Genomic DNA, 13,475 nt, shown 5'->3' with positions numbered 1-13,475 from the left:
TGGTAAGACACTGCATCACTGTGTTTGCCATGACTAGAACATTTAGGCTAAACCACCACAACCACTGACATTTACAAAGAGTGTGTTTTTAATGATAAAAATCGCCAATCACTCCTACCACTTCCCAACTGCTACATTACAGCTTGTTTTTGCAGTTTCGGTTTGTAGTTGGGCACAGATGCCAAGTGTGAGTTTCAGTTGTGAAAGTTTCCATGCATATTGTATGCATTTGTAGATATAAACATGTAAATGTTTGTTGTTAATTTGTCTCATGCGCAGAAACTTGTTGCACTGTTTTCAAAGTGGGAAAATATGTATATATATATATATATATATATATATATATATATATATATATATATATATACTGTATGTGATCAAAAAGTTCAGTTTGTGCAGATTTTGACAAACAGATTCTTGAGATGAGTCACACCAGCACCTTTTCCTGCCTTCAACTGAAGAAAGACACTCTTAAAAAGCGTCTCTCAAATGCCGATGCAGCATTTTGGAAAGAGGCAATGATGTCATGCTGTTTTGTGAAGCCTCTGCGTGCAAATATTGTGTAACCAGCAAGTCCAGAGGAAGTGGAACTGACATCTGTTTTCCACTAGATGGTGCTCAGGACACACACATTCTCAGATGCTCCAGTGTTGTCTGTCAGTTCCTCAGTGACTCTGATTCTCATACAGAGTGAGTAAACTGCTTTTTCTCACCTAAATTATTTTATTTTATTATTTTTCTTTTATTACATTTTCAAAGTGTGCAACAGCTAACATCATTTTTTAAAGCCACTCTTAGTGATCATACTTTTTAAAAAGATTAATTCATGTTTCAATTCCTGAAAAAGCTTTTAAATTGTTCAGAAACATCGGTGTTAGTTTGATAATTATTAAAGAATGATGATACAATAATAAAATGGATATTCTGCATCTGCAAGTGTAACATTTCCTGACTTCATTTGACCCTGAAGGTGAAACAGGAGGGAGAGATGGTTTAAATGTGCTGCAAAAAAGGGAGACAGGGAATAAGAGACAGGAAGGGAGGAGGTGAGGGGGAGGGAGGGGGTGTAAGAAGACAAAAATAACAAAGGCATGTGTCTGTCTCTCCTTGGTATTTTCCACTCCGTTACATAAAATCCCTCCTTCCCTCTTCTCAATCCCTTCCTTGCTCTCCCTCAGCTCCTCCCTCCCCCTCTCCACCTCCCGTCATTGGTCAGCTGGTCGGCTCCACAAAGCCACAAACTTGTTCTCGCCTCATCCAAGTGGCTCAGAGTCCTCTGAGGGGGAAAGAGGGAAACGGGGAAGGAGAGCAGCAGGGCGGCAGTTCAGCATCAGTCACTTTCGAGCAGCTTTGAGTGAGCAAGAGGAGGCGGGAGATGAACGGCAGCCTCTCTGCTGAACTCTCACAGGGCTGACTGGCCATCACGAGCTGATTTATTATATTCTCACAATTCTCCAACATGAGCTCCTCATCATCCAACCTGCACAACAAACGCCTACCCTGTGAGTAATTCCTTAAAACTTCTAAATCTTTTTTAGAAATTAGTTTTTCCCTTCAGATGGATATTTTGAGATGTGGCCACAAGTTTGCTCCATTGACACAGCTCTCATTTTTAGATGTGGAGCAGGACATTAGAGAGGGGGAACATTCTTCTCCTTATTTGGCTGTCAGAAGCCGAGCACATACACTGATTGAACAGTTAAGGTAGAAAACGCAAGGTTTCAATGGAAGCTTGTGTGTGTGTGCAGTTTTAGCTGAAGTTAAATCCACATTTTTCCACCTTTGTACCGCCTTTTAGGATGTCAGAAACACCTTCCGAGGTGAAATGTCAAATAAATTTCAAGTAAGAGAAGAAAAGGCACAAATGAACACTTTTCTGACTACGTCTTGGAGATTGCTTGATTGATTTGATTTATGATGGACACTGAATTTATTTACTGCTCCATCACTCTGAGGCATATGCTCTGTGTGTGTGTGTGTGTGTGTGTGTGTGTGTGTGTGTGTGTGTGTGTGTGTGTGTGTGTGTGTGTGTGTGTGTGTGTGTGTGTGTGTATGAGAAATATAATGTGGAAGCTGGTGTGACAGCTCAGCCGGTGTGTTAAATAGCTGCTGTTGTGTTGATCTGGTCCAAGTGCTGTGCCAGCCAAAAATCAGACAGGAATGTTGAATCATCACCCTGAGTAATGTTCACTAATACCAAGTGAATAGGTCACACACACTGTGCGCAGGGACAGGGATGCATTCTCACACACACACACACACACACACACTGAGGCAGACTTGGATTAGGGCCACCACACAGCTAAAGACAAAGATCTCTTATTTCTAATGGGATTGTGCCTGCAGATCTCATCAGTCGACCAACTGCAGTGGGGTCTGCAGCTTGTTCCATGCAGACACACCAACCCAGATAGGACCTGAAATTGAATTTGTCCCGGTGAGATCAGTGTGTGATTTCATGAGGCTAAAAAGGATCAGGGCTGTGACTCCAGAGGAGACGTCTCCCATCTGTTGCTTGGCCCTCGGCCTCCGTGCCTCTGTAGACCATTCTGCCACGTTTCGATTATTGTGGGAATGTGCCAGACAGAGGCACGTCGGTGTGCTGTGGAGTGAAGGACTGACCAGCTGTTGAACGCATGTACAGCAAGGTACCGGGTGTATAAGGAACTGTTTCTATTCTCCATGTATTCTTAGCTCAGTCCCCTTGGACACGACCCACATAAGACTGAGGAGGTAGATGGTGTTTAATGAGGGGTGGAAATCCATATCATGAACTGTCTGTGTCTTTAATTAATCTCACTGAAGGATACACACAGTATGTATCTGTAATGTCTGAGCTAGACTGGATACAAATGAGAACAAACTGTCCCTGAAGACGGTGTAAGACAAAACATGTGGGTGTTATTTTTTTTTCCTCCTTTACCTCAATCTGTTCAGAACAGATGATTCTGACAGTCACACCTTCATTCATTCACTTCATTCACTTTACTCCTGCCTGTTGGAAAATAACTCAAGAGCCCACAGTCACACTAGTAGCTGTGATAGGGCAAGCAAAACAAAACAGCTCACCCGTCCCAAAACAAAAGTCAGATAACATGAACTCAGTGTCAGACTGAGAAATGAAATAAAGTACCTGGCAGTATTGGATTGCCAGTAAGTCACTGGCAGTGTGATTATCAGGCTGAGTAAACAATGAACTGATGAAGTCAAATGTAAACATAGATTTACTTTTGGTCATGACCTCAGTATTCATGAATTTCTGGCTGCAGGTCTGAAGTGTAATTGGAGATGCTCAGTGCCACTGTTTTGTTTTGGGGTTTTTTTTTTTGGACCAGACTGATATGATTTCACTCTCAAATAGAAAAGTTTAGATCACATAGGTTTGTGTTCAGAGATATCACTGATAAATATTGGCACTGTCCGATATACGAGCAAGTCCTGATGGCTGCTGTCTTTTCTCAACAAATCCATTGATCATTGGCCATGATCAAAATGCAAATTTCCAGCATTCACTGTTGTTGAAGGAGAGGAAGAGCTAATATTGTGTTACACTCTTTCAGAACTAACAGAGCTAACAGAATCATTGCTCACCAATGTGAGGAAAGCTCACATGGTGCAAATACACAGATTCTCTGTGTATTCTATACAAACAATGCCTCGTGGCACATCAGCTCTTTAGGTTAATCATATGTGTGTGTTTGTGTGTGATTATACTAAACAGCCTTGTGTGAATGGCTGAATATGGTTCCCATCAATTCAGCAGTCTAAGCCGTGCAGCCCTGGGGACACAGACCAGCTCCTCTCATTAGCTCTCTAACAAATCCATCTACTCACTGTTCAGCTGAATCCTCCATGTATAGACAGAATCAACGCCTCCAGGCATACACTAAGTGTTCACGGCCCCACACAGAAAGAAAGCAGCAATTTATCACGTGAACGCTCTTCCCCAATGTGCAAAACCATGAAACACAAATCCACCTGTCAAGTCTGTTAATAATTTGGAGTTTGTTCACTGAGGCGCTGGAAGGAAACTGATGCCTCTGACAATCAAAGAAAAGATGGGTGGGAAATTAAAGCTTGCAGTGGAGCAAATGACTATGTACCATGTGAAAGAGGTCGCTCATACAAGGGGTGATTGATAAGCTCACGAGTTTTAGAAAATCTAACTAATTTATTTTTAAACATAGACCCCACAGATCCCTTCTTTGTAGAAGAAGAAGGCACCTGGGACCTCCAGATACCGTCCACAGTGGCGATGACGTCATCATCATTGTCAAAATGGCGGCCCCTGAGCTCCTTCTTCATCTTGGAGATGAAGTAGTAGTCTGAGGATGCCAAATTTGATCAAATCAGTCCAAGGGCCTCCTTGGGTGATAAGCCCAAGGTAGCGGATGACTTCATGAAGGCTGATGCTGTCCATTTTCTCTGACAATGCTGACTTTCTGCAGGATCACTCAAAGATCTGAACTGCATGTGCACGTAAGGAGAGCTGTATAACTCACCTCCTACTACTTTGGGCCACAAACTTTTAATCACCCCTTGTAGCAAGAAATTCACTCTCACTTTGCTCTCCTAGTTGAAATAACTAGCCAATTAATCAACAGAGAGTTTAACAGCAACTATTTTCTAATCGATTAACTGTTAACATGATTTTTTCAAAGCCAAACATTTGCCTGTTCCAGCCTCTCAAATGCAAAGATTTCCAGCTTTTCATTGTGTTACATGAAAGTACAGTACTTGTTGGTTGGACAAAACAGGCGGTATGAGGATGTTAACTTGGAAATTGTGATGAGCGGGTCTGACTTTCAGAGGGAATCATCTAACTGAATGTGCCATACAAGTTGATTTATATAGCACCCTTTAATCATAGAGACAATTCAGCACAGGTGTTTTCATTTGCTTTGCCTAATTAAACCTGAGGACTTTTTCATTGGTCGATTAGGTTTAGTGACTTGATGAAATTCCAGCTTAGCTCCGCCCATCATCAACCTGCATGAAGGTCTAATTGGCCAATAAGTGAAAACACCTGTGTGGTTGTGCAGGTTCATTTTGAAGGAAGGAGGAAAAGGTCAAAGTATAATAAAAAAAAAAAATTAACAAAATAATAGACCAGAAATGCAGTTTAGCTCAGTCACAGTTTCTCAAATTAGTCAATAATCACATTTAAAAACATGATGAAAAGCAAGGTTACACTTGTGCAAAACACGAGACAAAATGCAGCTGTAATATGACTTAAATACTGTTATCTTCAGGCCACCCTGCCCCAGTCTCAACAAACAGAGAAGAAATGTCTGAGTGAATGTGTTGAGTTAAACCAAACATTCCTACAGTTCTCTCAGCTGAGGAGAAAATAGCTTTAAACCTCTCTCACAAACAGTGGGAGAGGCAGTGCAGCTTTTCCAGGAAGAACTGGGAGCGGTGTGAATGCTGAAGTGACTGCAAAGAGAGAAGTCTGCTCATATTAAGATTTACTTTCTCTCTCCCTCTCAGACAGAGAGAGGCCCAACCCTGACCCTGAGACACAGAGGGTTTTACTAAGTCAACATTCACTTCATTGGATAACTCAATGTTTTTGAGAGTGGTTACAGATTTAATTATCGCATAAAAACAATTTAGGGGATTTTCTGAGCTTAACTATGTTGCTCTGCCTAAGTCTGTTGACAACCACTCAGGATGCATTTTTAACAAGCAGAACAAACTCATTAATGCAGTTTACTTTGATATAAAACTGCGTTAATTGTATTGCCCTGGCAGAGATTTTTTATTTATTATTGGCTGTTGTATATGGTTAATAACTTTATTCTATTGTGCATTAAAAGTCACTCTGGGTAAGAGGATTTGTAAATGTAGAAAAAATCGTGGATATGTCGGTACTTTGTCAGATGGTGAATCCTATTGTGTTGATCAGAACTCATGACAGTCTGCTTGTGGGCTTATGGAGGGCAGTGGGACAGGACACTGACCTACAAACAGTCCCATTGTTAGTCTGGATGTAATCCAGGCAGGAGGGAAGGAAGGAGAGGGTTAACACTGATGTCATTGTTGTTCTGACAGACTGGGCTGATGGTGCTGGACACTGCTTTGTCCCAGTGAAAACAGCCAGATCTAATATGCAAATGAAAACACACATGGATGCACTGAAACATAGACCAGATAGACACATCAACAGCCTCCATTAATAATTCACTGTCCTTGCAACTGGAGCCCAATAAATGTCAGCTTTAGGGGAAAAACACAGAGAGTGAGACAAACCAAAAAGAAAAGCGGGAGACAGAGCAACTGCATAGACTGCAAAGATGTTATTGTGCATGTAACAAGCGTGGCAACCTGCCTGTTTCACTTGAGTTCAAGGTATTTTCTTTTCTGTTGTGAGAAATGGATACAAGCAGGCAATGCAATGGCTTTTAAACTGCAGTCCCCTGGAAAATAGAAAACTGTAAAACAGGAGGACTAACTTTACAGAGATCTTCAGGATGTGCTGACCGAAGCACTGGATGGCTTAAACATCATCTCGTTTTGATTTTTGACATACATTTTTTTGTTGCATTTTATGGTTGCATCTCCACTCGTGCAGTTAGAGCAGGATAACTCTTCTACCTGTAGCCAGCCAGTCACTCCACCATTCTTTATAGCCACTAAGACACCATTAATTACTGAAACAGTCTTAGCAAAGAGACTGATCCACTAATGACCAGCTGCAGACTGTTAACGGGCTGCTGCTGCTGCTGAGGTCAATGTTGTGCTGGAAGGTAGGGAAGAGACTCCCAGTAAAAATAACAAGACATCCTCTTTAACTAATGAGCTTGTGCAGAATTCGTTCTCTCTATCCTCTCCATTTCTACAGCCCACAGCCTTGTGCTGACTCACATTTGGCTAACCTCTCTCCCATCATACTGTAGATTTTTAAAGAGCTTTAAGTTTTCCTGTCCTCTCTCACCTTTCGTCCCTCTTATTGCTGCGCTTATTCTTGTATTAATTTATTGCCATATTTAATTACATGTTTTTGTGTTTGTTTTAGCATTTATTTATATGTTTAGAGCTTTATTTATTTATTGGTTTATAGGTAATTTTTTGTCGTCAGTGCTGAGAGTCTTGTTTACATGGGGAACAGGAAAAAAGCAGTGAGTCATGACATGTTTGCTTGAACCTCTGTCACTACAGTGCTTGATGCTTTTTCTTGGCAGTCTGCTACTGAAATCTAAAGAGCTGTGGCAACACATGGTTTGTACCACCACCAGAGCCACTTTCACAGAGATGACCTCATCCATTTGTATAAGGAAACCACTTCTCAGAAAAGAAGGCTCAGCTTCGATGAATGGAATCAAACAGTCTGGTAAACGGCCCCATAATTAAAGTGGAACAGGACAGGATGGTTCCCACTGGGGTTTGTGTTTAAGTACTGTTCACTGAGGGGTTCTAGACCACGCTGCTCCGACAACCAAAAACAACTGGATCATCCGGAGAGGCAGTTTTTCTGTGCTGCGCCTGACCTTCCCTCCTTCCCATCACAGGGGAATCAGCCTGTGAGCTCACATTTTCATTTAGCACAGTGATGGGCTAATGGCAGCCTGTGTGTCAAGGCTAGGGCAATGACTTGGACCCAAATGCACAACCCCACAGACGTAATCAAAAATAGTGTTTATTCTAACAAAGTGGCAAAACAAGGATCACCCATAAAGGGGAAAAAGGCACAAAAACAAAAATACAAAATGCAAACGCAAAATCACTCTTAGGGAGGAGAAACACAGATCAAGGAGCTAAAACCAAACAAGAAACAAAGTAACAAATAAAAACACAACCTGACTGGGGATACGATGACGAGAGGCAAGATGAGAAACAAAAGCGAAAGACATGAGCCAAAGGCAAGAGACAAAACGTGTGACAACAGCATGAGACAAAAGCATGAGACAAAAACGAACAAACAAGAACACAGCCAAGCAACAAGACTTAAATACACTAGGCAATGGGCAACAGGTGAAACCAATTAGGGCGGGGCAGACAATCACAAAGGAGGGAAACAAGACAAAGACAGGAAGTAGAACAAGACAAGATACACAAGGGCAGTGATTTCAGTGAAAATAAAACAGGAACTATAAACAAAACTTAACAAAATAAACAAGAGTTTAAAAGTCCAAAAAAGAGTTCAGAACATAAAATGATGCCCAAAAACAGCCCCCCTTAGTCATGACACTGTGGGTGACACCAAGCCCTCCTATCTCTAAAGCAGTGTTTCAGGGTCCTGTCCTTGAAAACGTGACGGGGGAAAGAAGCACATGAGATACTGAACAGATGCAGACAGTGACCTGATCATCTGTATTCATGATTTCTACACCAGTAAATGTGCTCTGTAAAAAAAAAAAAAAAAACTATGGTTAAATTGAAGACAGTAGAGCATTGAACGATCTCTGTATCATCATGTGGGGATGATGTGTTATGTCTGCTGGCAGCTGTGCCTGGGTCTTCTGAGAAGTCTGCCTCATCGTGACACATTTTTCACAGAAGTTTAATGAAAGCAGTAATGCAGGCATTCAGGAGTCCTTAAAGTACACACAGATGCCCTATATTTAACAATCTGATTGTGACTGTTTTTAAAGATAAATTTGACTCTATGTAGCAAATTAAAGGCTGAGTTTAGGTGTATGTCCCTTCAACTATATCGAAAAAAGATTTCCTGTGACTGCATCGTGTCTAAGGAGTGGAGGCCAGTCCCCGTTCCCTTACATCTCTGCTTTTGTCCAGCTCTGAATGGGCTCTTTCTCTCTCTGCCCCCTGAGCGGAGGATCTGGATTTGTCTTTATGTGGGGAGGCAGAGTGGCATGCAGACGCATCTGGCCTGCTCTTTCTGTCTCTATCTTTCTGTCTGTTCCAGTCATTCTGCATTTTCTTTTGGTCCTGAGCCCTGATCTATGACCTTTCTTTCTCAAGTCCCAAAGCACTCAGAGGAAGGAAGAGAGTGCGGGCAGGGAGATAGAGAGAGCGAAAGAAAGAAAACAGACATGGAGGACAGAAAGATAAACAGAAGGAGAAAGACACAAAAGGCGAAAAAAGACAGAAAGAAGAAGAGACAAAAAGACAGAAAAGGAGATGAAAGAAGACAAAGACAGGACAGAAAAGGACAAAAAGAAAGACATAAGGAAGGGCAGAAAAAAGTAAAGCGATCAAAAAAGATGGAAAGGAAAGGCAGAAAGAGACAAGAAAAGACAAAGCAAAGGCAGAAAGAAGAGAGAAAGAGATAGAAAGAAAGACTGAGAAAGACAAAGTGAGACTGAGGGAGAGACAAAAAGAAAGACACAAAGAGACAGAAAACAGACAGAAAAAGAGATGGAAAACAAATGGAACAAAACACAGAAGGAGGAATAAAGAAGTCGCAAAACGAATGGGAAATAAAAATACTGAGTGAGACAAAAAAAAATATAGAAAAAAAAGGAATAGGAAGAGACCGAAAGAGAGAGACAGGTGGAGACGGAATAAAAGAAAGAAAGGGATGTAGAAAAAGGACATAGAGACATAGAGAGAGAAAGAATACCAGGCCAAGCTCTTGCCTGCAGCTTGTTTATCTCTCCATCCTCTCTCCTCAGCAACCACAGACCCTCCAGACGTCTTGTGGCGTGAAACTAAAGACTCAGGGTTGCGGTCAGGCTGTAGCAGACTGGACATGTGATCGCATCAACAGTGGACAATGTGGTCACGCTTTTCTTGCGACAGAGGATTTTCCCGTGTGAGTGGTGGCACTAATCAGAGGTCACTGGGGTCGTTCGCAGCCAGGGAAGCCGTATCGATCAAGGTGATTCAATGGAGAAAAAAAAGAACTGGATAGGGAGGCAAAATCAATCTGAGGATATGCATCTGTAGCTAACCTTTAGCTCTCCATAGGCCCCGGCCTTTAAGTAGAAACAATCAATGCTGTGATCAATCAGTGTTTAACTGAGTGGGAAAAAACTCAAGGATAAGCAATTTGCTTAAACCTGTATCCTGTAATGAAAAGCATTACTTTATTGGAGAGGGCTGTTGCACAAATAAGCTATTTAACAGCTGTCTGCTCTCCTTTTGAAAGAAAAGGAAGGACAGTCACTCATCCAATATGAATTCAGTATTTAGTTTGACATGATGTCCTCGGCAGGTCACATTAAACAAGGGGCTCTTTTCATTCAAACACACATGTCAAACATGCAGCTCCTGATTGTGACTGACATCCTGCTTTGTCAGCGCTGCTCCCTTTGCTTCCATAAGACTCTGTAGACAATAGTGTTTCTGACCGTGTAACAATGTGATGAGAAGTGCATCATGGGCTCACAACCCCAGGCATCTACACAGTAATGCCATAAAGACAATATGCCATAAAAATGACTGACACCAGACAGAGAACTCGTAATAACTTGCTTGCCAAAACTTGGAAAGAGCAGATGTCCTCTGTGACTGACTGCACTGTCAAACTCCATCGATCATCATCACTAATGTCTCACCTCCTTCAGGGGACTGACAGTGACACCTGCTTTCTGTCTTTGGTTAAGACCACTCATGGAAGTGACTTTAACTTTCAGACATCAAATCCATTAAAAGCTCCAATATTTGAACCAAATACATAACCGCTTGTAGATTTTTGTGTTTCAGTCTATGGGGAATCCCGTCTATATTCCGTCTATACCCACACACTGTATGCCCATAGGTGCTGTCAGTGGGTCCAGTCCTGGGGTTTGAGTTGTCTTCTTCCTCTCTTCCCTCCAAAGCTGACTGCCTAGCTGATCCCAGAGCCCGGTGAGGTCCCTGTGCCCAGGAGGCAGGCTGTCAAACAGGGCAGAGCGGAGCTGCAGTGACAGGCTCGTGTCCTGCCATCACCATAGACATGTGCCTGGGCAAGACTCAGGGGGAGGACTGCGCTGATGCAGCACTCTGAGGAAGATAACCTGTTGATGCTTTTAGGCAACATCTACAGTATTTTGGACTCACAGTGATAGAAGATGTTTCCTGACTGCAGCGGCAAGTCAATTCATTATGAGAGGTTGTGCCGATGGAAATCTTTTCTTTTTTGTAAGACACAAAAGAGAACCCCTGGAATCCTTTCGTTTCCTGGTATTGTGAACATACTAAGCTGAACGTCTTTCTAGTCTCCATCACACAGCAGTGTATTTATAGAGCTGCTGTGACTGCTGCTCTCAATACAGGCCAGATAATCTTCACATTATTCTCAGTTCAGACATGGCTTGAGAGCCTCATCCAATTAGCTCAATCCCTGCCTGCAGATTGTAATGGCTCCTCAAAACTCAGACGTTGTTCTAATGACTGTGCGCTCTGTATGTTTTTCCCCTTTATATTCACAGATAATGTCAGAACTGCAGAGATCAGACATTGTTTCTTCAGCCTGTTTCCTTCTCAGTCACAGTCACAGTCAATTATAATGATGCTGATTAGAGGGAAGATGAGCTTGCATGGTATCTCAAAACAAGATTAACTTAGTAAAAGACATGACAGTTTGCTTTTGCAACTGTACTTCCTGGTATGGTGTGAATGTTTGGATAGTTTGTTTAATTAACGCTCTGATTAAAGCAACAGTTTGTTTTCTTGGTGACTCAGTGTAGAATGAATCATAATCCACAGGAATAAAGGTTCTGGGGAAAATGGGAGCAGTTTCACTGTTTTTACAGTTAAGATATCAACAATACCTTTTATTAATTGTGAGATGTGTGACTGACTTTTCACTATGTCTTCTTGAGATGTTTTATTTTAGTATTCAGTCTAAGCAGAGTCCAGAAAAAGGGAAATCAGTCTCCTCATACATGCCATTTGTGGCTCAATGTCTCCCCCTTCTGGCAATCAATATTTGACCCCTGTGTCACTGTAAAATAGGTCTCAAACTGCAGTATGTGACACACCTCACCATGTGATCTCACTGACATGCACATCAATCTCCAGAGTTAAGAAACTAGTCTGTGAAATTTCCTTTGACAGGAATGCACGCTTACATGATCTCTGGTCTCCAGACTCCAGGTGTCAGGTATAAAATATTATCTGAGCTGTTATCCAAAGTCCTGTCCTTCTTTTGTGTTTGCCAGCGGAGACCGAGCGAGGCCAAAGGCTCCCTGATGTGGACGCAGCGCAGCAGCTCAAGCTGAGAGAGAGACAGCGTTTTTTTGAGGAGGTCTTCCAGCATGACGTGGACGTCTACCTGTCCTCGGCACACCTTTGTATCAGAGACTACAAGAGACGTGAGTTGGGAGCAGTGGCATTTCTGCGAACACATATACATTCACATAAAGGTGCAGATAATTCCTTGTTTCCCACTCTTCTTGCAGCCCCCATTGGCAGCATCTCATCAATGGAGGTCAATGTTGACTTACTGGACCAGATGGAGTTGATTGACATCTCTGACCAGGAGGCTTTGGATGTCTTCTTCAGCTCTGGAGAAGAGGGAGTGCTGACCTCCCCGCTGCCAGGTATGTTAACCAGATTTAGAAGGGATTACAAGAGATAAAACTGCATGCCTGATCATGTTTTTCATCTGGCCTACAGCCCAAGGAAACAATAACAATGATGAAGTAATCAGTAACGGACTCTTTCGACACGTCCTTGAAAGTGTTGATACCAAGTCACGCATGTCCTCTACATCTTCAAACTCCTCCTCCGACAGCCAGACCACCAATGCCAATGGGGGAGACACCCCTGTAGTCGGCTCAGACAATGAAGAAACCCACACCAGCACAGTCAAGAGGAGAGCTGCGCCTCCAGAAATAGAGAAGGTCAAAACTCAGACTCCATCATCATCTTCCTAGGGCGCACCCTCACCTCAATAGATCTCCACCTGCAGCACGGAAGCTGACACCTCGGCTGGGGGGCAAAGAGTGACACGAGCTATTTAACGAGGCCTCTCAACTACTACTGTCTTCCGCATACTGGCTCTTATCACTGTTTCCAAGCTTTCCTTTGATATATGAGTTGTGGGTTGGGTTCTGTGTGTGTTTTGGAGGTGGGGACCATGAACTGTAAATTTCTCCTTAATTCTCATCTGTTTCCATTCCTGTTTTGGCTTGTTTGGAGGACATATGTTTCACTGTTACTGACCTCAATGGACTTGTAGTTGATGAATGATTAATTTTGTACAGTATTAACAGATCCAGGACTGCAAAGCAATGACAGGCATAAATTAATAATATTAATAATTGGATGAAGTGTGACTTCGGGTAAATGTGGTAAAAGAAGGTGTACTGTTTTTGAAAGCTACACATCCTGGAAATGCAAAGTTTCTGTTTTCTAGCTTTAAATGAATCTCTAACAAGATTTTTTTTTGTTTTTGTTTTGCCAATAAAGGAAAAATGAAAAATGTGTTCATGTGTTCTTAAGCATAAACAACAACAACAAACAAGAACTTGTTTCTTCCCTACCCACTTCCAGACAGCAGTTAAAAATATTGCTTCAAAGGAAGCTTGAGGACATCACAGCCAGAACCTGTGAGGCAGCCTCACAAAAAGATCAAAGATCAA

The 13,475-nt window shown here is 42.2% G+C and overlaps 1 protein-coding gene across 2 annotated transcripts; it reads left to right on the top strand.

Moving 5' to 3' along the window:
- Positions 1 to 1,273: 1,273 nt before the first annotated feature.
- LOC121179440 (dysbindin-like) lies at positions 1,274 to 13,304 on the top strand. 2 transcript variants are annotated; one of them, XM_041034306.1, is made up of 4 exons: positions 1,274 to 1,502; positions 12,051 to 12,203; positions 12,291 to 12,431; positions 12,626 to 13,304. In XM_041034306.1, the coding sequence occupies exons 1-4, from the start codon at positions 1,460 to 1,462 to the stop codon at positions 12,661 to 12,663; spliced, it is 375 nt and encodes a 124-aa protein (XP_040890240.1). In that variant the 5' UTR covers positions 1,274 to 1,459; the 3' UTR covers positions 12,664 to 13,304. The 2 variants fall into 2 exon arrangements, with proteins under 2 accessions (XP_040890240.1, XP_040890239.1); XM_041034305.1 differs by having other exon boundaries at positions 12,508 to 13,304.
- The last annotated feature ends 171 nt before the right edge of the window (positions 13,305 to 13,475 follow it).

Source organism: Toxotes jaculatrix, chromosome 3 (assembly GCF_017976425.1).
Source record: "Toxotes jaculatrix isolate fToxJac2 chromosome 3, fToxJac2.pri, whole genome shotgun sequence".
In the NCBI taxonomy this organism is placed as follows: domain Eukaryota; kingdom Metazoa; phylum Chordata; class Actinopteri; family Toxotidae; genus Toxotes; species Toxotes jaculatrix.
This window is presented reverse-complemented; position numbering and strand designations above follow the sequence as displayed.

Bases quoted from the DNA above. Each gene is read 5' to 3' on its own strand.
- LOC121179440 (XM_041034305.1), top strand. From the start codon at position 1,460: ATGAGCTCCTCATCATCCAACCTGCACAACAAACGCCTACCCT. The intron at 12,204-12,290 runs GTGAGTTGGGAG...CTCTTCTTGCAG, and splicing joins TATCAGAGACTACAAGAGAC to CCCCCATTGGCAGCATCTCA. The intron at 12,432-12,507 runs GTATGTTAACCA...TCTGGCCTACAG, and splicing joins GCTGACCTCCCCGCTGCCAG to CCCAAGGAAACAATAACAAT.